This window comes from Myotis myotis, unplaced genomic scaffold (genome assembly GCF_014108235.1).
Source record: "Myotis myotis isolate mMyoMyo1 unplaced genomic scaffold, mMyoMyo1.p scaffold_m19_p_3, whole genome shotgun sequence".
Lineage (NCBI taxonomy): Eukaryota > Metazoa > Chordata > Mammalia > Chiroptera > Vespertilionidae > Myotis > Myotis myotis.
The window spans coordinates 177,992,991-178,017,030 of NW_023416335.1; the positions used below are offsets into that span (position 1 = coordinate 177,992,991).

Below are 24,040 nucleotides of genomic sequence, written 5' to 3' on the forward strand. Positions count from 1 at the left end.
TATTTCAGAGAGGAAAGAGGAGAGAGAACCATTAATGATGAGAGAGAATCATTGATCGGCTGCCTCCTGCTCACCCCCTACTGGGGATCAAGCTGGCAACCCAGGCATGTGCTCTGGCCAGGAATCCAACTGTGATCCTTTTTTTATTTTTTAAAAAAGGCTTTATTGTTGCAAGTATTACATAGGTCCTCCTTTCCCCCTATTAACCTCTTCCAGCCCATTCCCCCCACCCCCTCACCACTCCATTGTCCGTGCGCACAGGTTATGCATATATGTATACAAGTTCATTGCAAGCAGTGATCTCTTGGTTCATAGGTTGATGCTCAACCACTGAGTCACACTGGCTGGGTAGGAATGGACTTCAGAAATCATGTTATCTGAACCCTTTATTTTATCATATCATAATTATGTTGTTTTTGTGGTGAGAATAATTAGGAAATCCTTGATGAAGGAGCCAATTATATGAAGTTAGTTATAAAGTAGTGCCCAGACCAAAATTTGGGATGCCTGACTCCCTTTCCAAATGTGCTGTTATCATAAAGAAAATGTAAATCACTGATTACTTCTCATTTTTCTCTGGTGAACTGGTAGGAGGCTTCTAATGTTGCAATGATATTGCAATGATCTCTTCTTTGGGAGGGGGGTTACAATTTTATGCAATGAAAACATGTTTTTTCCAAGTTAATTCTCTGAGGTCCTAGGTTGTTATCCATTTCAAAGAACATAATACTAAAAAAATTCAATATCCATACTTATCTCCACAGCAGCATTTGTATAGAATGTTTTAGTATAAAGTTCACTCCTTGATGTATTTGATACCTGTTATTAAATATCATTAAAACCCCAAGAAGAGATTAAAAAAACCCAAAAAATAAATGTCAGCATTATTTTCAAATTAACTTGGAGAGCACACCAATTTTAATCACTCATCTTTATTGATAAAATAGGCTCCTATGCACTACACACCTTCAGAATAAATGTAAGGTTCTGCTTAACAAAAAAGTATGGGGTGGAAAACTGTTTCTATATGACAAAGTAAATGTCTTTAAATAGCAAGATCTTAGAATTATATCCAAGTAAGAAGACTAAGAATAAATTAATTCAACTTATTGGTTTACAAAAATAATTATCAAGTAATGTTTTATAATAGAGCTGCCTCAAACTGCCTCAGACAATCTCAACTGTGTAGCTTATTTTCTTTCATTCTAACTTGGGATAAAAACTATATGAATGAATGTGCCATCAAATTAAGGAATACTTTCCCAAAAACGAATAGAAAAGTTAAAAAATAAAAACTGTCATTTATTTATAAAACATTAAGGCCTCTGAATGAGAACAAAAATCAATTTAATGTTTGGGTCAATAGCCCTTTTCTATTCAGTCAGCCCTATCAACCCCACTTACCCCAAACTTAAGATAGAAAAATTCTGAAAAGTAGTTTTTAATTTTACCAATATAGGAAATTATACATAAAAATTACCATGTAAACATTTAACAAATTTATACTCAAAGTAAATTTTCTATTATGCTAATTTTAATATGTATTTAATATAAATGAGCATAATATATTTATATCTGATACTTCTTTGATCTTTTTATTCTGTAATCACCAAAAATAAGAAAAAAATTACATTTCAATTGATAAAGCACATTTCTATTTTTGGTGGCTTTTAAAAATTTACATACTGGATATATATTTTATTAAAAAAATAAAACAAATACTCCTAACTCCATGGATTTTTTTTGTCCCTCTTTAACTGGAAAGTTATAAGAAAAATCTCATAGGTTATGAGGACCACATGGGTGCTTTAAGAATAGATCTAGAAATTACTTTTTTAATTTACTTTTTCTATCTCACTTAACAGTTACTTTTAAAAAAGGGACTCTATGAGGCAGAGGATTTCCCAACTTACTTTGAAATAACCATACCTAGCTTGCTTTATCAAACATTTCAACTGTTAGCTAAATGAGCTACACAGTATCCTTAAATATCAACCACACAAGAGGAAAATCTCTTCATTAATGATTTAAAAGCAAAACTTATTATTCTTTCAGAGTAGTTTAACCTACTAAATATGTCTCTTATAAGATCTTTCTTAGAAAGTAGTATTTCTTCTCTTTCATTCCTGAAATGCTTTCTCATATGCTTAGCAATTATGGACAATTGTTTGCTGAGTATTATGGTAAGTTAGCTAAAATTAAATCACCTCTTTTGTTTATGGTGTATATAAGACATTCCTACAGCCTTTCAAACTGATTTTTTTTTTTTTGGACAAGAATTTAAATTAACGGGAAGGTAGGCAATCATTAAAGCTAAAGTCTCATGGTACATAAGCTATTTGTTAACTTTGACACCAAACAGGGAGGATAAAACTTAGTATGATGATCTTCCACTCACCAAACTGTGGCAAAATGTGTATTTTAAAATTGGGATAACTTCATGAATTCCCACACATTTACTGGGAATATTCCAAGTATCATCCGGAAAGCCAACAGCACTACTGGAAGCTCTTGAAATGTTCAGCAGTCACTGTAAAAATCTTCAATTTGTTCAGCAATTAACAAACACTTGTTTCTACTTTTCAACTGCATTTTGGAATAAAGTCTAATACCATGAACTATGCATTTTTTGTTGCTACCTCTTAAAAATGTCATTTACAGTGCACTGTACATATTAAAGGGGAAAAAAGAGTAGCGTGAGATTGATTTTCCTGTTAATTCATTAACGTCAGTAGACCAGTCCCAGGGATCATTTGGAGCCTTGTAAGAAACTCAGACTCTTCAGCTCTTCCTCAGACTCAGGTCGCTATTGGTCACTAATGCTGACAAAGAAGTATTTTCTGATACATCATCTTTTCTAAGGTTCAGAAACGACTCTCGGGTTATTTGAAGGATCTCTCTCAAGCCTTTGTTTTCTTGCTATAAGAAAATAAAGACAAAGATGCAGCCACAAAGTTAGCCAGTTACAAGAGCACAAACATACAGTATAACAAATAAGAAGCAAGTTCTGTAACTGACAGAAATGCACTGAATGATATATATGCAACTGAAGTTGACAACCTGAATCCAGAGAACACTTTATTTTAAAGAGGTAGGAATCATGTGTTCAATGGCTTCTACCTCTGCAAAGTCTTCTTATTTATGCAGCTATAATTGTAGACAGAACCTCAGAAATTGCCTTATTTTAACATCTAGATTTATATTTAAATACACTCAGAAAGTTTGTGAGTAATACCCTGGGACTACAACCTCTTAGTACTTTAGTACTTTTATTACCTCCATGATAGCATGGAATACAAGACAAGCCATCTGGTTTCTTACCTTACAGGAATTTGACAACAGGGCTGGTTGAGTAAATCATGATGTTTTTCAAAAAGGAAAGTAAGTGACCAAATCTAGACCAAAAGGTAAGCAACTTTGCCTTTTTTTTTTTTTTTTGTAGATATTATAAGAAATGTGCACACATTTTAAAATAATTTTCATAATTTATTCTCTATCACTCTGTCTTTGATTTTACTTTCTAAGTTCAATGGTAAAAGGCAGGGATCAGCAAACTACAGTCTGGCTTGGGGTCTGTTACTGTAAATTAAATCTTACTGTAAATTTTACATTACAATGGAAGAGTTGAGTAGTTGCAACAGACTATCTAGTTTGTAAAATCTAAAAAATTTACTATCTGGCCCTTTACTGGAAAAGTTTGAATCTTGTATGCTTAGAGAGAGAAATAATTTTGGCCCTGTACAACCAATTTCTCCACCATAATTTCAAAATGAAGCTTTTAAAGTACAAAAGTCTATTCTACTGATTCGGCTTATTCAACAATGGTTTATGCTTTCACTACACAAAATAAAGGACAATGATTTATAGGATATATTTTCTGGCATAGATCTTTAAGCAGTTTCACCTACTTTTACAATTTAAAACTTACTTCAAGCTGAAATATTCTTTCCTGTTCCTTACAACCCTGTTGCTCATCAATTTCAATGGCTTTCTTCATTACTGCTGCCATTTCAGTTATCTGGTCAATATGTGCTTGTAATTCCTGAAAAAGAGAGATGGGAGTTGCAAATTAGTGAAATACTGTATTATTGTTATTTTTGGATCCTCTCATCTTTATAAAATCTTTACTGCCACTTAATATGAATGTAATATTCACATACTGCCATTTAACATGAATGTAATTAATATAATAAACAGATATTTACAAGAAAGCTGACTGACCATGATCGTGCTTTTGAAATCAGATTTTAGGACTAGAATTAAGACTAAGCAGCATAATTTAAGTAAACCCACTCGTAAGAAGAGAGCTCATTTCACATTCCTTTCACTACAAATGATCAGCAACTTTTCTTTTTTGCACCTACCTATATGACTTGTCAAAGTAATGGGAAAGATAAAACTTTCTGACATATTCCACCTCTTTTCACTGAAGTTTTCATGATTTATAAATCTTTTCTATACTACCCATACCTAAAAATCGATCTCAATCCAATCTAGAACTTTCTCGATTATAATCCTCTTTGACAGCAGAAACTGTATCTTGTTTATATTTGCCTATAAGTGTTCAGTACATAACAGATAATACATACTGAGTAAAATGAACATAGTTCTGCTTTTAAGTATTAAAATATTAAATGGCCTTCTTTGCAAACTGTTCAAAATATAATTTCAGTATAAAATAGTCATCCACTTTTTTAGTACAAGTTACACAAATTTCTTCCAATCCCATTCATTTTTCTTTTTTTTCACACCTGTACTAGGCAACAGAAATATGAATTCCGTTAAGACATGTTCCCTGATTTTAAGGAGCTTACAGTCAAGTGAAAGATACAGACAAAACATTTAAAATCAACATAAACTTAAGAATAATCATTTTTTAAATGAAAACCTTCTACAAACCATTGTTCACTGGCACTTGAGGGTTCTTCTACTATATTAAGACCAAAAGTTAAATATAAAAGTTAATAGCTCTCCAAATAAACATTAAGCCTCTTAAGTAGTTGTATATTCTCTAACGGTAGAATGGATTTGAGTAGGGCCCCCCCAAAAAACAAACAAACAAACAAATTAGCAAACTATGGAGGAAATAAGATGAAGAAGAGGAATATCTTTAGCAAACACATTTAATACTTTCTTAACCAACAAAAATGTAGGTCCTTTCTATACAATTCTAGTACACAGAAAAGGCAAAATATAGATCTGACATCATCCAATATGGTGCTATTTAAATTTACATGAATTAAAATCAAATACATTTAAAGAAATTAGCAATTCAGTTCCTCAGTTGTAGTAGTGACACTTTAAGTACTCAAAAGCCACATGTGGCTCTCAGCTTCCATATTGAACAGTGCAGAAAAAGAACATTTCCATCATTTCAGAAAGTTCTGTTGGATGTCCCCAAATTAGGTTATGGTAGCAAGAATGATATCAAGACAAACATCTGTCATATTCTTAAAAATGATTAAAATCCCTCCCAATATAAAGGAAGCATGTAATGTTTAAAAGTAAGTTAAATACAGATAACTGCAGGGACAAGTTGAATAAGGGAAATGAGTAAAAATTCTGAATACAAACAGCTAGCTCAGTTTATGATTTGATATCCTCTGGGACTGGCCTAGGTTAAATGATTACACAGGAAACAAATAATTCCTTGCCTTTAAAATGGAAAACAAGATACCACCATTTTTTTTTTCTTCAGGACAGAGTCTAAGAAAATCATCATGAAAAAAAACCACCCAATTCTTCAATCAGAGCAGTATTTTTATAGGCCAAGTTCATGAATGATTCACTTATTACAATAAAATCTTTGGAGAAGTATCATAGATCTTTTATTGGGCACAAGAGGCCAGACCTGTGTTTTCAAAACTAAAGGCAAGAAGTGTTAGCAAAATAATCCTTGAACTGTCTTGACATGCCTTTCACTTGTAACTTTTTTGCTTAGGTTTATTTCAATTTGGCTCAATAAAGACCAGCTATAAGTAAGGTAAAAAACAAACAAACAAACAAACAAACAAACAACAAATAGACAGCTAAAACACAATGGAGAGTATACTATACTACACTTAATAACACATATACAAAGGCATTTTATTATAAACTCAAACTAAAGGACAACAAACTGTCAAAAATCTGAGTTAAAACAGTTCATTTAATAATTTGAACAAAATTTTTATGAAATCAGATTAAAATGACTGCCAAGAACATATCTTTGATGTCCAGAAAGAGAATAACTGTTTAAAGTTTACTAAATTTGCAGCAGCAGTAAGGGCAACAAAATGAAAAGCTTGCCTGAACAATCTTTAAGGCCTGCCCTTATCTAACAGGATGTGTATGATATAATACACAGAGAGTCAATGACAGATTTAAAGTTTCTACACTGAATATTTTTGCATGGCTAGCACAGCATTTTAAGACTTAATTTCATTTATGTGCTGATTTAATCTGGTAGAAAAATTCAATGTAAAAAAACTCTTTAAATGGACCCCCCCTTCCATCCGCACCCCCAAAATTGACTGTTTTATATAGTGTACATTCTGATTTGCTTCCAAGTGCCTTCTCTCCAGTCCATGTTGAGGTGCTTCAAGGATGTGTCGAGATGCATCAAGGAAGAATCCTTCGGAGCTGTTACGATGTACCATGTCAATCTGTAGTACAGAGTCATTATAATGTTAATACGGACATTATCCGTAATTTAAAAACTGAATGAGTGTTAGTTCATGCGTGTTAGCCAACTGTTTGAAATGTTTGCTTTTTTAAGATTTCCAAAAAGGCATTTGTTCAAAAATAATGAATAAAATGAATATTTGGATGAAAATGAGGTCTCATTTTGATTTTTAAATGTGTGCTCAAAAACTTTCAGATTAAGGGCAAAATTCTAGATTACAGTAGTCCCAAAAGGGTCTCTTACTTCAAAATGCTGTTATGTGTGACTCTGTTACCCCTAAGTGTGTTATAAAATTATTTTTGTGTTTAGGTATGTCAGAGCACTAGTACCTAACCATGTCCTAGAATCTCCTACTTCTGCACCTTAATCATACCAGTTTCTCTGCTCACTCACCTCTGCTTGTTGATGCCCAACCCCCACTAATTAATTCAAAACTGAATTTAGTTGGATTTCTTCCTTTCCTTACTCCTTCCAGATGCTCTTCATGAGAACTAATCTTGCTTCCTCTACTATTCCTGGAATAATTCATATCTCTATTTTAGGATTCATCACATTTGACCTTATATCAGTTATGTTTGTATCTGTATCTCCCATTATACTGTAAGCTCCTATTATAGAATAATGGAACTTATTCATTCATTCATCCTATTATTAATAATAACTAAGCCAGTGCAAATGTTAATAGATGTTTGTTTAATTGAGTCAAAGTGTCTCCTTTTTGGGGAAAATCAAAATCACAAACATTAATATGTATTAGTTAGAATTAATAACAAGTAACTGAATAGTCATTTTATGGAAGGTAAGGATTGGCACATATGATGACGAACTTAATTTATATAATAAAAAATGATGGTTTACAACTATCTTAAGAAGTGTTTCATTTTGCTAATTAATAAAACAGCTCTCTGGTGAATGGTAAAATCTCATGTGTTTCAGAAAATATTCACTTCTGTCATAGCTACTACCAGATGGGAATAGCAAGCTGCAGTATCTTACTCTAAGCACTTTTTTTGGTCAAAGTATTCTTCTCTTTAGATCTTAAAAATTTATTTCTTAGATTACTTTTATTTTTTAAAATGTATTTTTATTGATTTCAGAGAGGAAGGGAGAAGGGGATAGAAACATCAATGATGAGAGATAATTATTAGTCAGCTGCCTCCTGCACACCCCTCACTGGGGATTGAGCCTGCAACCCGGGCATGTGCCCTTGACAGGAATTAAACCTGGGACCCTTCAGTCTGCAGACAGATGCTCTATCCAGTGAGCAAAACCAGCCAGGGCTATTTCTTAAATTATTGAACAGAAGGACTTCTGAAATTTCTCAAGATTACATTTCTTGCCCTAGCCGGTTTGGCTCAGTGGATAGAGCATCAGCCTGCGGACTCAAGGGTCCCAGGTTGGATTCTGGTCAAGGGCATGTACCTTGGTTGCGGGCACATCCTCAGTAGGGAGTGTGCAAGAGGCAGCTGATCGATGTTTCTCTTTCATCGATGTTTCTAACTCTCTATCCTTCTCCCTTGCTCTCTATAAAAAATCAATAAAATATATTTTAAAAAAAAAATCACATTTCTTTTAACAACTTTTAATTCATCTTTGTACCTTTAAAAAACCTCTTAAGTTATACATTTAAACATAAATATTTTATAATAATGTCATTAACAATAGATACATTTTACACTCAAAAGATTGCTACTTAAATATCCAACATTTTCCTTTAGGTTAGGAGATGAATACAGCATAATTAACTAACATTCAACTCGTATTTATTAATTTACTACTTTACTATTTGACACAAGACTACTAACTTCCTCAAATGTGCAAAGTTGTCACACAAAGATCTATTTACTAGGTATTTAATTTTAATAGAATTAATAATTTAAAAATATCTACAAGCCCCAAGATGGAAGAAACATTTCAAAGAATCTAAAATGTGTTTCAATAGTTGAGAAAGATAAAAATGTCTTATAACAATCAATATTTCTTAAATAATATTAGTTAAAACCACTAATAGTTAGCTCACCATTATCCATTATAGAAAATGGCCTCATAATTACAATCTATTCTAATATTTTTATTCCATACCAGCAGTTAAAATTCAGTTTAAAATAAAAGGTAAATGGTAAAGATTATTCTACTTGTCTTCATAGCAGTTGTTAGCAAACACAAGGGACATACACAAAAGGAACAGACACAGGAATAACAAATGAACAGAAGGAAAAACACTAATTTTTAACCAGGTTAGCTATCTCTAAACATTATGTTCCTGATATGTGATTTGGGGGGAGGAGAGCAAATTTTTAGTATGTTGGTTCTTTTCCTCTCCCTGACCCCCTGTTCTTTCCATTATAAACAAGATGATAGTATGGATGAATCAGCCTTATTTAGAAAATAGTTTTAAGAAAAACAAATCTATCTTTATCTGTGTTCAATTTTTTAAAAAAGTTTTTAGCATTCCAATTTTTGTTTTTGCAACAGATGTCAATACAGAAATCTATTTAAAGAAATATTTCTTAAAAGCAGATAACCTTATAAAAATAAATTTGAATTGAATACTTACCTTTATTTCCCAAATAAAGTTTACTTTTTAATATATATTAAAGCTACTAGGAACAATGGTAGTTAAAAGAGTAAATAAAATAAAATGATCTATAACAAGAAATGAAAAAAATAAGTTAACCAATTGTCCTTCTATTCCATTTCCAATTATATTTATAGAATGGATTACCTTTGAGTGCTGCTCTTTTAACTTCATTATTATACCCGGGTCATCTTTTTTGCTAGCCATTAGCAATCTAAACATTTGTTCACGATACTTGCTCATTATCAGTTCCAAGGCAGACTGATGTTCTTCCAAGGATGTACGTAATTCTATCAAGAATAATAGTATATTTTATTCAAACTTGAGTTAAAGATGTATAAAATATTCTCTTCCGTATTACTTTATTAAAAAAGCAACTTATAAAGAGGGTATTTTAAAAAGAAAACCTGATGAATAACAATATAGCTATATAGGATAGTATAGAAATAAAAGATACCAAATGAAGTCCTTTATTAGTTTTTAAATTACCATTTAAAACACATTTTTTGAGAATCATTTCAATACCCATTCAATGAATAACAATTAGGTATCAGATGATGCTCTATATTAGGAAAACCAAAAGGCCATGGAGCTCAGAGTGTAGTCGAGAAAACAAATACATAAATAATTGTAATACAATGTGGTAAGTGCAGAGATGTGCTCTACTCAAATATATATGAGAAGTCTGTGAGGAGAAATTAGTGAAAGCTTCACAGAAGTATGGTATTGAGGTGAACCTGCATTCCTTGAGCTGAAAAACAAAAAACATTCTAAGCAGGGAGGTATGAAAGTGACAGTGCATTTAGGAACTAGTTTGGGATGGCAAAAGCAAAGGTTTCATAGAGAAGAGAAGCATGGGAAGAAGAAGAAAGAAAAGAAGGCTTGGAGTTGACTTTGAAGGCTATTGGATAAAGACATAAGTACACAAGGAAACTGACAGGTTCCGTGACTTTAAGCAAAATGACATATAACAAAATCAATTTTACCAAAGACTAAATGACATAAAAAATAGTTAAGTTCCTATAGCATTTCATCAACTATAAAACGAAATGAACAAATTGATGTTATTTGAAGACCTGATGTTGTACAATGAGGGTTCTTAAGCTAAATAATATGATTAGATAATTTAAAAAATCAATCTGATGCCAGTGTTGAAGATGGATTGCAGGGGATGGAATCAGGGAGGCGAATTAGGATAGTTCAGGAAGAGACTATGAACACCTAAGCTGGGGAACAAAGTGGTGGGATTGCAGAGAATAAAATTGAGTTATTTCATACGTAACAACAATGGCACAAACTGAATATTTAAAGTCAGAATGTAAGATGACTCCAAGCAAGGCAGACATTCAAATGTAGAACAGAAAAAAGGGCAACAGACCTATGAAGTAGAGATGACATTAACATCAAAAAGTAAATTCAATTGATTATTTTCCCATGTTTGACAATATTAATTGATCCCAAGTTGACAGTACAATTGTAAAGTTCTCTCTCTTTTTAAAAAAATATTTTTATTGATTTCAGAGAGGAAGGGAGGAGGAGAGAGAGACAGAAATATCAAAGATGAGAGAGAATCACTGATCGGCTACCCCCTGCATGACCCACACTGGGGAGGGAGCCTACAATCCATCTGGGCATGTGCCCTGACTAGGAATTGAACCGTGACTTCCTGGTTCATAGGTCAATGCTCAACCATTGAGCCATGCCAACCGGAAGCAAAGTTCTCTTTTGATTTGCTATATGTAGAAATAATATATCTTGCCTTTGTTTTCTTGTTGCAATTCTCTGATTTGTCTGTTTTCTTGCTGGATTCCCATAACTAATGTAGACCGTGGCCGATGTCTTGCAACTTCATTAAGTTCTTGAATTTCTTCCTGATACTAATGAAAATATTAAAAAAGAACATGTGGGAAGAAAATATTTGAAAATGTAAATCTGAATCATATATCAGATAAGGGTCTAGTATCCAAAATATAAAAAGAATTCTCACAACTAAATGAATGCTAAGAAAACCCAATTAAAAAACTGGCAAATAAGGTAAGTTCTGGGGATATAATGTATAGCACGGTGACTATAGTTAACAATACTGTATTGTGTGTTTGAAAGTTGCTAAGAGGGTAGATCTTAAATGTTCTCACCACACATATGAAAAAGGTAATTATGCCAGGTGAGGGAAATGCTAACTAATCTTATGGCAATCACTTCACAATATATGTGTATCAAATCATCACACTGTATACTTTAAACATATACAATGTTTTATGTCAATTACATTTCAATAAAGCTGGAGAAAAAACTGGCAAAGGATTTGAAGAGACAATGCTCTAAAGAAAATATACAAATGACCAATAGCACATGAAAAAATGCTTAAAATCATTAGTCACTAGGGAAATGCAATTCAATATAAGATACCACTTCATAACTGCTAGGATGGCTTTAATAAAAAAGACAAATAACAAGTGTTGGAGAGAATGTGGAGAAATTGTAACCCTCATATATTATTGATGGGAATGCAAGATCTAACTACTAGGAAAAACAGTCTGGCAGATCCTCAAAAAATTATACAGAGCTATTATATGACCCATCCATTCCACTTTGAGTTATATACCCAAGATTACTGAAAACATGTCCACACAGAAACTTGTACAAAAGTATTCATAGCAGTATTATTTATAATAGCCAAAACATAGAAATAATCCAAATGTCCATCAATTGATGAATAGTAGACACAATGTGACATATCCTTATAATGGAATATTATCCTATATAGAGGCCCGGTGCACGAAATTCGTGCACTGAGGGGGTGGGGGGTCCCCTCAGCCCGGCCTGCGCCCTCTTGCAGTCTGGGTCCCCTCAGGGGGATCAGGCCTAAGCTGGCAGTCAGACATCCCTCTTGCAGTCAGGAGCTCTTGCAGTCCGGGACCCCTCGCTCCTTAACACTGCCTGCAACAGAGGTGGGAAAGGCTCTTGCCACCACCGCTGCGCTGGCCAGCTGTGAGCCCAGCTTCTGGCAGGGAGGTGCTCCCCCTGTGGGAGCGCACTGACCACCAGGGGGCAGCTCCTGCGTTGAGTGCCTGCCCGCTGGTGGTCAGTACGCATCATAGTGACTGGTCGTTCCGCCAGTCATTTTGCATATTAGCCTTTTATTATATACAATAATAAAAGGCTAACATGCAAATTGAATTATCTATTTATATAAAAACCCTGGGTGTAACATCACCACCGAGGCTCAACCAACCAGAAGGAAGTCAGTCCTGCAGTGGTTGTCTTGGAAACGGCTGCAAACTCCCCGAGCTGTTTCCCGTGAGGGCGGTGAGGTTTCAGGCAGGAACGCGCCCTCGGAGCGTGGACGCACTGAGTCCTGGGTCCTCTTAGCCACAGCTGCACCCTCCCCAAGCTGTTTTGGGTAAGGGCGAGGTTTGAGGCAGGAACCGGCCCTCAGAGCGTGGAGGCATATCTTTATAAAGTTTTAATACATTATATTAGAGGTCGTGATAGTACTGTTTTACCCACAGCGTCTACAAGAATTGCTGCAAATTTACTTCTGGGTGGAAGCACCTTTCATTCCCAATATAAATTACCCATTCCACTAAATGAAACTTTAATTTCTAGACTCGATATAAACAGTGAAGTTGCTAAAACTATTAAAAAGGCCCAACTTCTCATTATTGACGAATGCACCATGGCATCCAGTCATGCTATAAATGCCATAGACAGAATACTAAGAGAAATTTGGGAGGAGGGAGCCCCATTCCTTATAGAATCAGCTGTTGGTCAGCTTACTGTCAGCAGCCTGCCAGCCAGGAATCCCATTCACCTGCACCCTGGACCCTGACAGCAGGGAGGAGGGAATATGTCTTATAGTGAATGGTTAGTAAAACTTGGAGATGGCAAACTTGATAGCAGTTTTCATTTAGAAATGGACATTATTGAAAACCCCTGTGAAATGATTTGTAATGGATCTATTATTGAAGCTACCTTTGGAAATGCTATATCTATAGATAATATTAAAAATATATCTCAACGTGCAATTCTTTGTCCAAAAAATGAGCACGTTCAAAAAGTAAATGAAGAAATTTTGGATATACTCGATGGAGATTTTCACACATATCTGAGTGATGATTCCATTGATTCCACAGATGATGCTGAAAAGGAAAATTTTCCCATCGAATTTCTTTTTTTTTTTTCCTATCATTTTCTTTTTATTTCTTGAAGTATTACAAAGAGTATTACACATGTCTCCTTCCCCCCTCCCCACTTGACATTCCCCCGGCTTCCCCCACCCCCCAGTGTCTTGTGTCCATTAGTTATTCTCATATGCATGCATATAAGTCCTTCGGTTGATCTCCTACCCGCCCCCCCAACCCTCTCCAGGGTTCCCACTGTAATTTGACATTCTGCTCAATGCTGCTCTGCCTCTGTATCCATTTTTGTTCATCAATCTATAATGGTCCTTATTATTCATAAATGATTGAGTTCATGTGGTATTTTTCTCAGCTTCCCAGGGGCCGTCTCAGTTTCACAGGGGCCATCTCAGCCTCACAGGGGCCGTCCCAGACTCACAAGGGCCATCTCAGCCTCACAGGGGCCGTCTCAGCCTCACTGGTGCTGGCTCAACCTCACAGGGGCCGTTTCAACCTCACCGGGGCCGTTTCACCTTCAACGGGGCCGTTGCAAGCTCTCTGGGGCCGTCTCAATCTCACAGGGGCCGTCTCAGCCTCATCGGGGCCGCTTCGGACTCACCGGGGCCATTTCGAACTCACCGGGGCCGCTTCGACCTCACCGGGGCTGTCTCGACCTCACCGGGGGCATCTCGACCTCACCGGGGGCGATTCAACCTCACCGGGGCCGTCCCAGACTCACAAGGGCTGTCTCAGCCTCACAGGGACCGTCTCAGCCTCACTGGTGCCGTCTCAACCTCATAGGGGCCGTTTCAACCTCACTGGGGCTGTCTCAGCCTCCCTGGGGCCGTCTCAACCCCACAGGGGCCGTCCCAACCCCACAGGAACCGTCTCAACCCCACTGGGGCCGTTCAACCTCACCAGGGCTGTTGCAGCCTCACTGGGGCCGTTGCAACCTCCCTCACGGGGGCCATCCCAGCCCCACAGGGACCACCTCGGCTTCACGGGGGCCGTCTCAGCCTCACGGGGACCGTCTCTGCAACACGAAGTTTGGCATTCTGTCCTTTGTTGGGCGGCTCCTTGCTGGACAAAATCTCCCAGCGTTCCTGGTGGCTGAATATCTGGTATGCTTGCTTGGATTTTGTTTTCTACCAAGTGCACAGACTGACTGTCTGCCGTCTCCCAGCATCCCATGTGAGACTGGATCTGGTGGACCTGCCTGTGTGTTTGCTGGTACAGCGGTTCCACATCGCCAGCCCAGCCGGGTCCGGCTCCGGCTCCCTCCAAACCTGATTCTGCTTCTTGAGGAGTTGAAATCTGCATTCTGCTGGGCTGGGCTGCAAAAGTGCCGGTGGTTCTCTTTGTGCCACTAGCACAGCTTGGGTGGGGATGTAAATTGAGTAGGGCGGGGTCCCGGGAATCACCAGGGTGGAGCAAGGGGCAATGGCGTCTCCATGCCTCCTCACCTCTCCGTGACTCAGCATCTCGCGTCCCCGAGTGTCAGCGAGCAGCTCCGTGAGACAGCCACTCTCACTCTCCAGCCAGTTGCAAGGCCGTCCCGCCTCTCCCAGTAGGGGTCTGGGGCCTCAGAATTCCGCCCTAAACCAGCTCAGTGGACTCGAGAGTCTGCAACCCCTTCTAATTGAAAAAAACCGCGCATCCAGTTGCAGTCGGCCTGGCGCGTGATTCCATACCTCCGTTCTTGGAGCCTCTGCACAACCTACTCAGTCTCAATGCTCTTCTTTCTTTCCTTCCAGTTGTAGAGCTTCCACTGGGCCAGCTTTCCCATGGTTCTGAATGAAAACTGTTTGTTTTATAGTTGGTAGTCTCAATGTTGTTGTGGGAGGCAGCACACACAGGTCTGTACCTTACGCCGCCATCTTGGTTCTTCTGTCTGCTATACCACTGGGAGGGAATTGAGCATACTTTACATGAGGTGAAGCAATATCCTTTCTAGAGATGATCAGCGTTATTTACCATTCTCGGAATCGTTGCTGAGTTCTCTCCACGCAGCACAGCCCCCTCCCCACCGGGAGGAGGGGAAAGTGGGAGGGGGAGGGGTGTCTTCCGCGTGGTGCGCGGGTCGGGAGTGGACTGGGGAGGGGTTGAGGTCCGCGCAGGAAGAGGAGGAGGGGGAGGGGAGGCCCCTATCTCCCAGTCTCCCCCTGAAAACCTCCCTTGTCTCAATCACATCAGACTGACTGTCTTTCCGAATTTCTTTTTTTTTTTTTTTTAAATATATTTTATTGATTTTTTACAGAGAGGAAGGGAGAGAGATAGTCAGAAACATTGATGAGAGAGAAACATCGATCAGCCGCCTCCTGCACATCCCCCACTGGGGATGTGCCCGCAACCCAGGTACATGCCCTTGACCGGAATCGAACCTGGGACCCTTCAGTCCGCAGGCCAACGCTCTATCCACTGAGCCAAACCGGTTTTGGCCCGAATTTCTTAATAGTATTATTCCTTTGGGAATGCCATGTCATAAATTAAAATTGAAAGTGGGTGTAATCATCATGCTATTGAGAAATCTCAATAGTAAATGGGGTCTTTGTAATGGTCCCAGATTTATTATCTAAAGATTATGACCTAACATTATCGAAGCTGAAGTATTAACAGGGTCTGCAGAGGGAGGGGTTGTTCTGATTCCAAGAATTGATTTGTCCCCATCTGACAGTGGCCTCCCATTTAAATTGAATCAACGTCAGTTTCCCATGATGCCAGCATTTGTGATGACTATTAATAAATCACAAGGACAAACTCTAGATAGGATAGGCATATTCCTACCTGAACCCGTTTTCACACATGGTCAGTTACATGTTGCTTTCTCTCGAGTTCGAAGAGCATGTGATGTTAAAGTTAAAGTTCTAAATACTTCAGCACAAGGGAAATTAGTCAAGCACTCTGAAAGTGTTTTCACTCTTAATGTGGTGTACAGGGAGATATTAGAATTAGTTTAATCACTTTATCAGTCATTGTTTGCATCACTGTTGTTTTTATATCATGGTTTTGTTGTTTTCATATCATGTTTTTGTCATTTTTATATCATGCCTCTGTTGTTGTTATATCCTTTTGTTACTATTTCTTTATTAATAAATTTACATATTATTTTCATACACATTTTACTAATTTCCTTTCATTTCTCACACTTCTAGTACAGAGAAAGGGCAAATAGCAATATTAAAATATTTCCACTAATTAATTCCCTTTTAATGTGTACGAATTTCGTGCACTGGTCTACTAGTATAGGATAATAAAAGGCTAATATGAAAACTGAATTACATAGGATAATAAAAGGCTAATATGCAAATTGACCAAATGGCAGAACGACCGGTTGCTGTGATGCGCACTGACTACCAGGGGGCAGATGCTCAATGCAGGAGCTGCCCCCTGGTGGTCAGTGCGCCCCCACAGGGGGAGCGCTGCTCAGCCAAAAGCCAGGCTTATGGCTGGCGAGTGCAGGTGGCGGGAGCCTCTCCTGCCTTTGCAGCAGTGCTAAGGATGTCCAACTGCTGGCTTAGGCTGGTTCCCATGGGGAGTGGGCCTAAGCTGTCAGTCGGACATCCCCTGAGGGCTCCCTGACTGTGAGAGGGCGCAGGCTGGGCTGAGGGACCCCCAACAGCATGAATTTCATGCACCGGGCCTCTAGTTGGGTAATAAAAAGGAATGAAGCACTGATATCTGCTATAAAATGAACTTTGAAAACATTGTTAAATCAGTCACAAAAAGCCCAACATTGCAAGATTCTGTTCATATGAAATGTCTAAAATAGGCAAATCCATTGAGAGAGAAAAATCAGTGATGGCTTGGGGAAGGGAGAATGGGGCTTTGGGATGATGAGAATATTCTGGAATTAGTAATTATGGTTACACAACCTGAGAATATTCTAAAATCCAATAAACTGTACCCTTCAAAAGGATAAGCTTTATGGTATGTAAGTTTTATCTCAATAATATGTGCAAAATTATTATCTTTTTTAAATAACTAGGAATCTAATTTTATTTTCAAGGCATTTTTTTTTTAAATATTTTTATTGATTTTTTACAGAGAGGAAGGGAGAGAGATAGAGAGTTAGAAACATCGATGAGAGAGAAACATCGATCAGCTGCCTCCTGCACATCTCCCACTGGGGATGTGCCCGCAACCCTGGTACATGCCCTTGACCGGAATCGAACCTGGGACCTTTCAGTCCGCAGGCCGACGCTCTATCCACTGAGCCAAACCGGTTTTGGCTTCAAGGCATTTTTATGAGACACTAAGTAACACAGTCATTATAACATTGCTGGTTCTAAATTTAGATGTCAAATTCTTTTCACAGCTCAATATCAGATATATGTTCACTGGAATACATAAGACAAGCTACACAGTTAAGGTGGTATGTAATCTTTTTAGGGCAACAGAGTTGCAAGACAAACAAAGTAAACTTGTTCCATTATTTCCAGTAGTTTTGATAAAAGCAGGATCCCAGAGTTGCTTCCTTTTAAAAAATGAATGAATTTCATGAGAGTAGGCTATGAATATACATTTCCCCCTACCGATTTCATAATATCAGAACTTTTATAATTCTCTTAGAGTTAAAAATTTTTATCAGAAGAGAGCTTTAAATGGTAGCTAAACTCCATGGCCCATTGGAAAGTCCTTACACACAACACTAAGGATAACGAGAAGTGAAGCTCTTTTCATTTCTTCTTTAACTGGCAAGGTAGCAAACATAAACGCAATAACTGCAAAAGGTATAAGGTAGATATTACTCTGCATTATTTTAAAAAGTTGTTAAATAACATCATCTAGCTGGTTTTATAAAGAAAAACAAACATTTTCACATTATAAAAATATGAGAGCAAAATGTGTCTATACTGGTAAATGACATTATCTGGTCTTTGCCAAATGTATCTGGACTGAATAAATTCATGTATTTTATAAACTCAAATGTGTGTCTGTCAGAAAAATTGTGATCAAGTCTACAAATTTTAGAATATATATAAAATACATATTTCACCTGAGCAATACAAAAATTATAAAGTAAAATTGAAACATACATGTTAAGCTACCTTTAAATTTTAAAAAGAACATCAAAAAATAATAATTACATTCTAATTAAGCAGAAGTTAGTGATTCAAACAATACATAAATATCAATGATTGCTTTTTTTAAAAAAATGAAATCAACAAAAAAGAAAAAAAAAACAAACCTGCTTCATTGCTTCTACTCGCTTGTTGAGAGCCGTGGTCTGCTCAATCAGAGATTCTGCTGCATCATCATGATCTCTCAGTCTCTCAACAAGAGCTTTGGCATCAGCAAGTGCCTTCTCAATTGTGCAACTCATTTCTAAAGGAATACCTATAATAAAAATTGAAATCAAGACTCAAAACAAAGGTGGCACATCATCCTATTTCAGTTTCATGTTCACAGAGATATGCTTCTGGAGCAAAATTTGTTACAGGACTGTTCATTGTAAGTAGAGAGAAAAACATTTAAGAACACCCGTAGCTTTGCTTCTATCAGGATGGCACAAGACAAAGTGAATTTATAATATTTGAAAAAATTAGAATACATGCAAACAGTTTGCAGACATAATAAAAATGCATGTAAAATACCATGAATTTATGATGGGGGAAAAAAAGTAAACATCCAATGGATACATTTTATATCATACAGAAATAGTGTTCTTTATGAGGCCATTCCCTATCTTGTCATTTTTGAAAGATGTCACTTTATTAATCTGTATTCTGTGGTCAATCTGACTGTAAGATCCTTCCTAGCTTTTGCTTGGTCAGGTGACCTGAGATAATGTTTACACACACTACTGACCAGCCAAAGTGGCCTCTATGTGTCACGCTGGCAGGTGGGGTCCCCGGCCTGGCCTGTGGGGATCAGGCCAAAACCGGCTCTCCACATCCCCTGAGGGGTCCGGGATTGCAAGAGGGCGGTTCTCAGGTGATGCACCCAGGAATCCGGCTCCCTCCTCTCTGGTTCCCGGGTACATCACCCAAGAACTGCCGCTGCCAAGTCAAATCACGTAGCTCGGCAGCTCCTGCGTTAAGCGTCTGCCCCCTGTGGTTACTGAGCATCACAGCTACTGGTTGGATGGCCACTTAGCCTTTTATATATATAGAATACACACACACACACACACACACACACACACACACACCATGAGATTTATATATATCTATTCATCTATTGTTAGACATCTAGGTGGCTTCCATATCTTGGCTCTTACTAGTAATGCTGCAATGAACATACAATTAATATATCTTTCTAGTTAGTGTTTTGTTTTTGGATAAATTCCCCAGAGGTGTAATTGCTGGATTGTATAGCAGCTCTATTTTTAATTTTTTGAGGAACCTCCAGTTTTTCCTAGGGGCTGTACTAGTTTACAATCCCAGCAACAGTGTATGAGGGTTTCCTTTTCTTCACATCCTTATTTGTTGTTTATTGATGATTGTCATTCCCACAAGCATGAGGTGATATTTCATTTTGGGTTACCTAGTCTTAGCCTTCTCTCTAACCTAAGTCAACCCAAATGAACCTCTAGAGCACTGTACAATAAAATAAAACTGCTAAATAATCATTTTAATTAATTCAAACTGTTAGTAGCTTTCTGAACCTGAGGACTACTACCTAATAATGTCCTTTGGTCAACAGGACAAGTGTATTCCCATTTATCAATGAGGAAAGACTCAGGGATTCCAAATGAAAGGAAATGAATGACAGCACCATGCAGCAAGGAAGGAGTCAAGCTAGTACCAGAAATAGAATTTCCAATACCCAGGCTAGTGCTCTACTCAGGAGCCAAGGTGGATCTCAGGACACTATTTGCTTTTAGATAAATAAAAACTATCTCAGTATTCCTGGCTGGAAAAACAGAGCAAATTCCCCGACTCTATTTCACCAACAGGTCCACCAAAATATTATAAAAATTGCATTTCAAGCCAGCACTAGAAAATAAATGGGAGTGTTAATGCAGAATGAAATAACAAAATGTCAAAAAAATTTTTTAAATGTATTTTATTGATTTTTTACAGAGAGGAAGGGAGAGGGATAGAGAGCTAGAAACATCGATGAGAGAGAAACATCAATCAGCTGCCTCTTACACACCTCCCACGGGGGATGTGCCCGCAACCAAGGTACATGCCCTTGACTGGAATCGAACCTGGGACCTTTCAATCCACAGGCCGACGCTCTATCCACTGAGCCAAACTGGTCAGGGCTCAAATATTTTTTCTAACCAGTAAAAGCCTAGCATCCATTTTTACTAGACATTAGAGTTAATTATAATACCAATGGATGTGTACTGATAGGCTTTCTCAATTACAATTAACATTCACTTTAAAAAGTATTCTCTAGACTGCTAAAAAAATACTACTATCAAAATAAACTATATTTAAATTTTGCTTTGTAACTATAAAAATAATGCTATTCTGAGAAATGAATTTTAAACATCAGGTAATTCAAAGCATTATTTTATTAGCATTTCAGAAAAACAGTGACACAGAGTTTCTAAGAATCTGCATGTTCATTTCCTGTATGTGAAACCACAGAAAAGTTTAGAATGTTTTATAATATGCATTAACTTTGCGACCTTTTTTGAAAAACATTGTGTTTCCCCTCTCTTTTTGGGTCAGTAAATGGAGTGGGAGGGAGATTGTTTCCAACCCCTCTAACAAGTTTAAAAAATATATTCCAGTTAAATAAAACATTTAAAAAGGGGTATTCTCATTTATCTACCTATTTTTATCATGCTTAATTATTACTTACATTATCTCCTATAGGTGGGCCCAAATTACAGGTGAAATTTTTCTAAAGCAGGTTTTCCCCCTGCATTAGCTATATACTCGCCCACTTTACCACCCACAGACACTGACAGTCAGACTCCTGGCAGCGGGTTCAGAACATTCTGCTGCTGATAAAAGAGAAACCACCACCCACCTATGACAGCAACTGACAGCTGTTAATTTTAGATTTTGGTTAACAAAATTTTAAAGAAATTCAAGTCACTCTTCTTTCTCTTTTACCCCAAAATTCAGTATCCTATAGTTGGACAAACAGAAATACTGTGACTACCGATATGCCATTGAGTGTCTTCAAATGTCAACAATCTACTCTAATTAAAAATTTCTATTGGGTTGCTCAGGCAGGTATCTCTAATGTCAATTAATAGATAATAGACATGGAATAGAAAAAGAAAAAGGCATAGTATGGCTTTCTCATAAACTTACACTCTAAAAAAAAAAATCAAGAAAAATGCATGTAAATTATATCCTATCTAATAACAGACAAACATGGTAATTAACTGTACCTCCGACACACTTCCCATCGGCTAATCAGGGCAATATGCAAATTAACTGCCAACCAAGATGGCGGCCAGCAGCCAGGCAGCTGAAGCGAACAGGAGGCTTGCTTGCTCCAGTGATGGAGGAAGCCAAGGTTCCCCGCCTGCCGCTGCTGGGCTCTGAGCTTGCACTCTAAGAAACAATGTTGCAATTATAGAAGCTAAACAAACCCCAGAAACCTGTTTTCAGCCAGCTGGGCCTCAGAGCTGGAGCTGCAACAGTGTTTCAATTATAGAAGCCAAAGAAACTCAGATACCTGTTTTCAGCAGCCAAGGTCTCAGAGCTGGAGGCGAGACTCAGAGCTAAAGCCCGCTCTCAGCTCCAGTGACAGCCATAGAAGGTAAATAAATCCCAGAATAAAAAGAAAAAAAAAAAAAGAAAAAAAGGAGAGGTTGGGAGCTTCAGTCACCCGCCAGCCTGAAAACGGCCCTCAGCCCCTCACCCAGACTGGCCAGGCACCCCAGTGGGGACCCCCACCCTGAAGGGGGTGTGACCAGCTGCAAACAGCCATCATCCCCTCATCCAGGCTGGCCAGGCACCCAAGCGGGACCCCCACCCTGATCCGGGACACCCTCAGGGCAAACCAGCCGGCCCCCACCCGTGCACCAGGCCTCTATCCTATATAGTAAAAGGGTAATATGCCAACTGACCCTAATAGCAGAAGGACTGGGAATGACTGGTCACTACGACACACACTGACCACCGGGGGTAGACGCTCAATGCAGGAGCTGCCCCCTAGTGGTCAGTGCACTCCCACAGGGGAGCTCTGCTCAGCCACAAGCCAGGCTGATGGCTGCCAGTACAGCGGTGGTGGTGGGAGCCTCTCCTGCCCCCTCAGCAGCACTAAGGATGTCTGACTGCAGCTTAGGTCTGCTCCCAGCTGGCAAGTGGACATCCCCCGAGGGCTGCCAGGCTGCCAGAGGGATGTCTGACTGCCATCTTAGGCCCAATCCCCTGGGGAGCGGGTCTAAGCCAGCAAGTAGTCACCCCTGTGGGGTCCCAGACTGCGAGAGGGCACAGGCCGTGCTGAGGGACCCCCCCCCCCCCCCCCGCACAAATTTTTGTGCACCAGGCCTCTAGTATATATATGTGTGTGTGTGTGTATATACATACATATACACACACACATATTTTTTAAATGTCAAAGGCACACAGCTGTGAAAGTGCACGACATGTTTGGGGCTACAGCCAGCTGCCTGGTGTGGTCGGATAGTAAGGTATCTGGAGAAGCAAGACGAGACTAAGAAGGCAAACTAGATTGGGACTGACAGTAAGAGGTCCTGAATGGTACTGCTTACCCATCAGGAAACAGTTCTGTCGGCAAAATCGGTGACCGAAAAAGTTTAGGCAGCGACATAAACAGATGTGTAGTTCAGAACGATAACTCACTGGGAAGGATGATGGCGGGGAAGCTTAGCTGGGGGAGGGCACCTGCACCATTCTGGGGAAAGAAGAAATAACATAGTGCAGTGCGAGTGGAAATGCAGAATCAAGGACGCAGGTTCCCAGCTTGGCCAGCAGGACTGGACCCACTATCAATCATGGGGTACAGAAGAACGGCAGGAAGAAAACCAGGGAAGGAGTAGCAATCCTCAGACGGCAGTTTCAAGAAGGAGAAAAGAGTGCTCTATGTCCTATGCTGCAAAGAGGTAAAGTGAAAACCGAAAGGGTCCCCCTTCCCTCCCCTCAACGGTGAGCTCCCTGGTGGGTTAGGCAGCAAGAAAACAGACGGAAGGTGTGTCCCGAGGGCCAGGGCCAAAGCTTTTCATTAAACTTTCCGCACTGCAGCCCCGGAACCAGGAGCTCAGACCTGAGGCCGGGGAGAGGAAGTACGGCTCCCCGGAGGGGCTAACCGGCGGGGGGCAACCGAGGGCCGGGCGATCGGTAGCTCAGGAGGAGCTAAGCACCAGAGCGGCCCCGGCAAAGGAAGCTAACGGCTCCCCTCGCCTGCTCTGGCCCCCGGGTTTATTCCACTTACTCTGATCTCAGTCCCTCGCAGCCGTCAGCTTTGGCGATCAGGGCTCAAAGCCTCTGCCAACGGGGACCTACGCACGCAAGGGGAGAGAGTCCTTCCGCCTGTTCAGCGTCTTCAGCGCGCAGACCTAGAACAAGACTGAGGTAGTCGGCGGGCAACTGGGGGGTCCGCAGGGGTCGGCCCCATCACTGGACCGGGAACCGCGTCAGACTAGCGCTCCCACCAGCACTCCAACCTCGCGAGATTTCCTTCCTTGCGTCACCGTGGGGGGGCTGACCCAAGAGATTCACTTGCAGCTTCTCCCTGACTTGCGCGAGAGGTGGGGGCGGGCCCAGTCTAAGCCCCGCCCCGTTAACCTACTCAGGTTTT

At 39.1% G+C, this 24,040-nt stretch overlaps 2 protein-coding genes across 8 annotated transcripts in view; one reads left to right on the plus strand and one right to left on the minus strand.

Moving 5' to 3' along the window:
- Positions 1–916: 916 nt before the first annotated feature.
- FGFR1OP2 (FGFR1 oncogene partner 2) lies at positions 917–23,925 on the minus strand. 5 transcript variants are annotated; one of them, XM_036297389.1, is made up of 8 exons: positions 23,675–23,925; positions 22,995–23,137; positions 18,552–18,700; positions 11,002–11,119; positions 9,390–9,532; positions 6,501–6,644; positions 3,929–4,042; positions 917–2,919 (listed from the first exon to the last, which is right to left on the minus strand). In XM_036297389.1, exons 2-8 carry the CDS (start codon positions 22,996–22,998, stop codon positions 2,782–2,784), a joined length of 810 nt encoding a protein of 269 aa, XP_036153282.1. In that variant the 5' UTR covers positions 22,999–23,137; positions 23,675–23,925; the 3' UTR covers positions 917–2,781. The 5 variants fall into 5 exon arrangements, with proteins under 5 accessions (XP_036153282.1, XP_036153285.1, XP_036153284.1 ...); XM_036297392.1 differs by having other exon boundaries at positions 6,531–6,644; positions 23,675–23,924; XM_036297391.1 differs by lacking the exon at positions 22,995–23,137 and having other exon boundaries at positions 23,750–23,925.
- The window catches only part of INTS13 (integrator complex subunit 13), a 29,689-nt gene continuing 28,762 nt past the window's right edge, over positions 23,114–24,040 (plus strand). For 2 of the 3 annotated variants that reach the window (XM_036297387.1, XM_036297388.1), the window contains exon 1: positions 23,333–23,345. The gene's annotated coding sequence lies outside the window, so the exon portion shown is untranslated. Of the gene's footprint in view, positions 23,346–24,040 lie in introns of all 3 variants that reach the window. The other variant, XM_036297385.1, reaches the window with a different exon arrangement.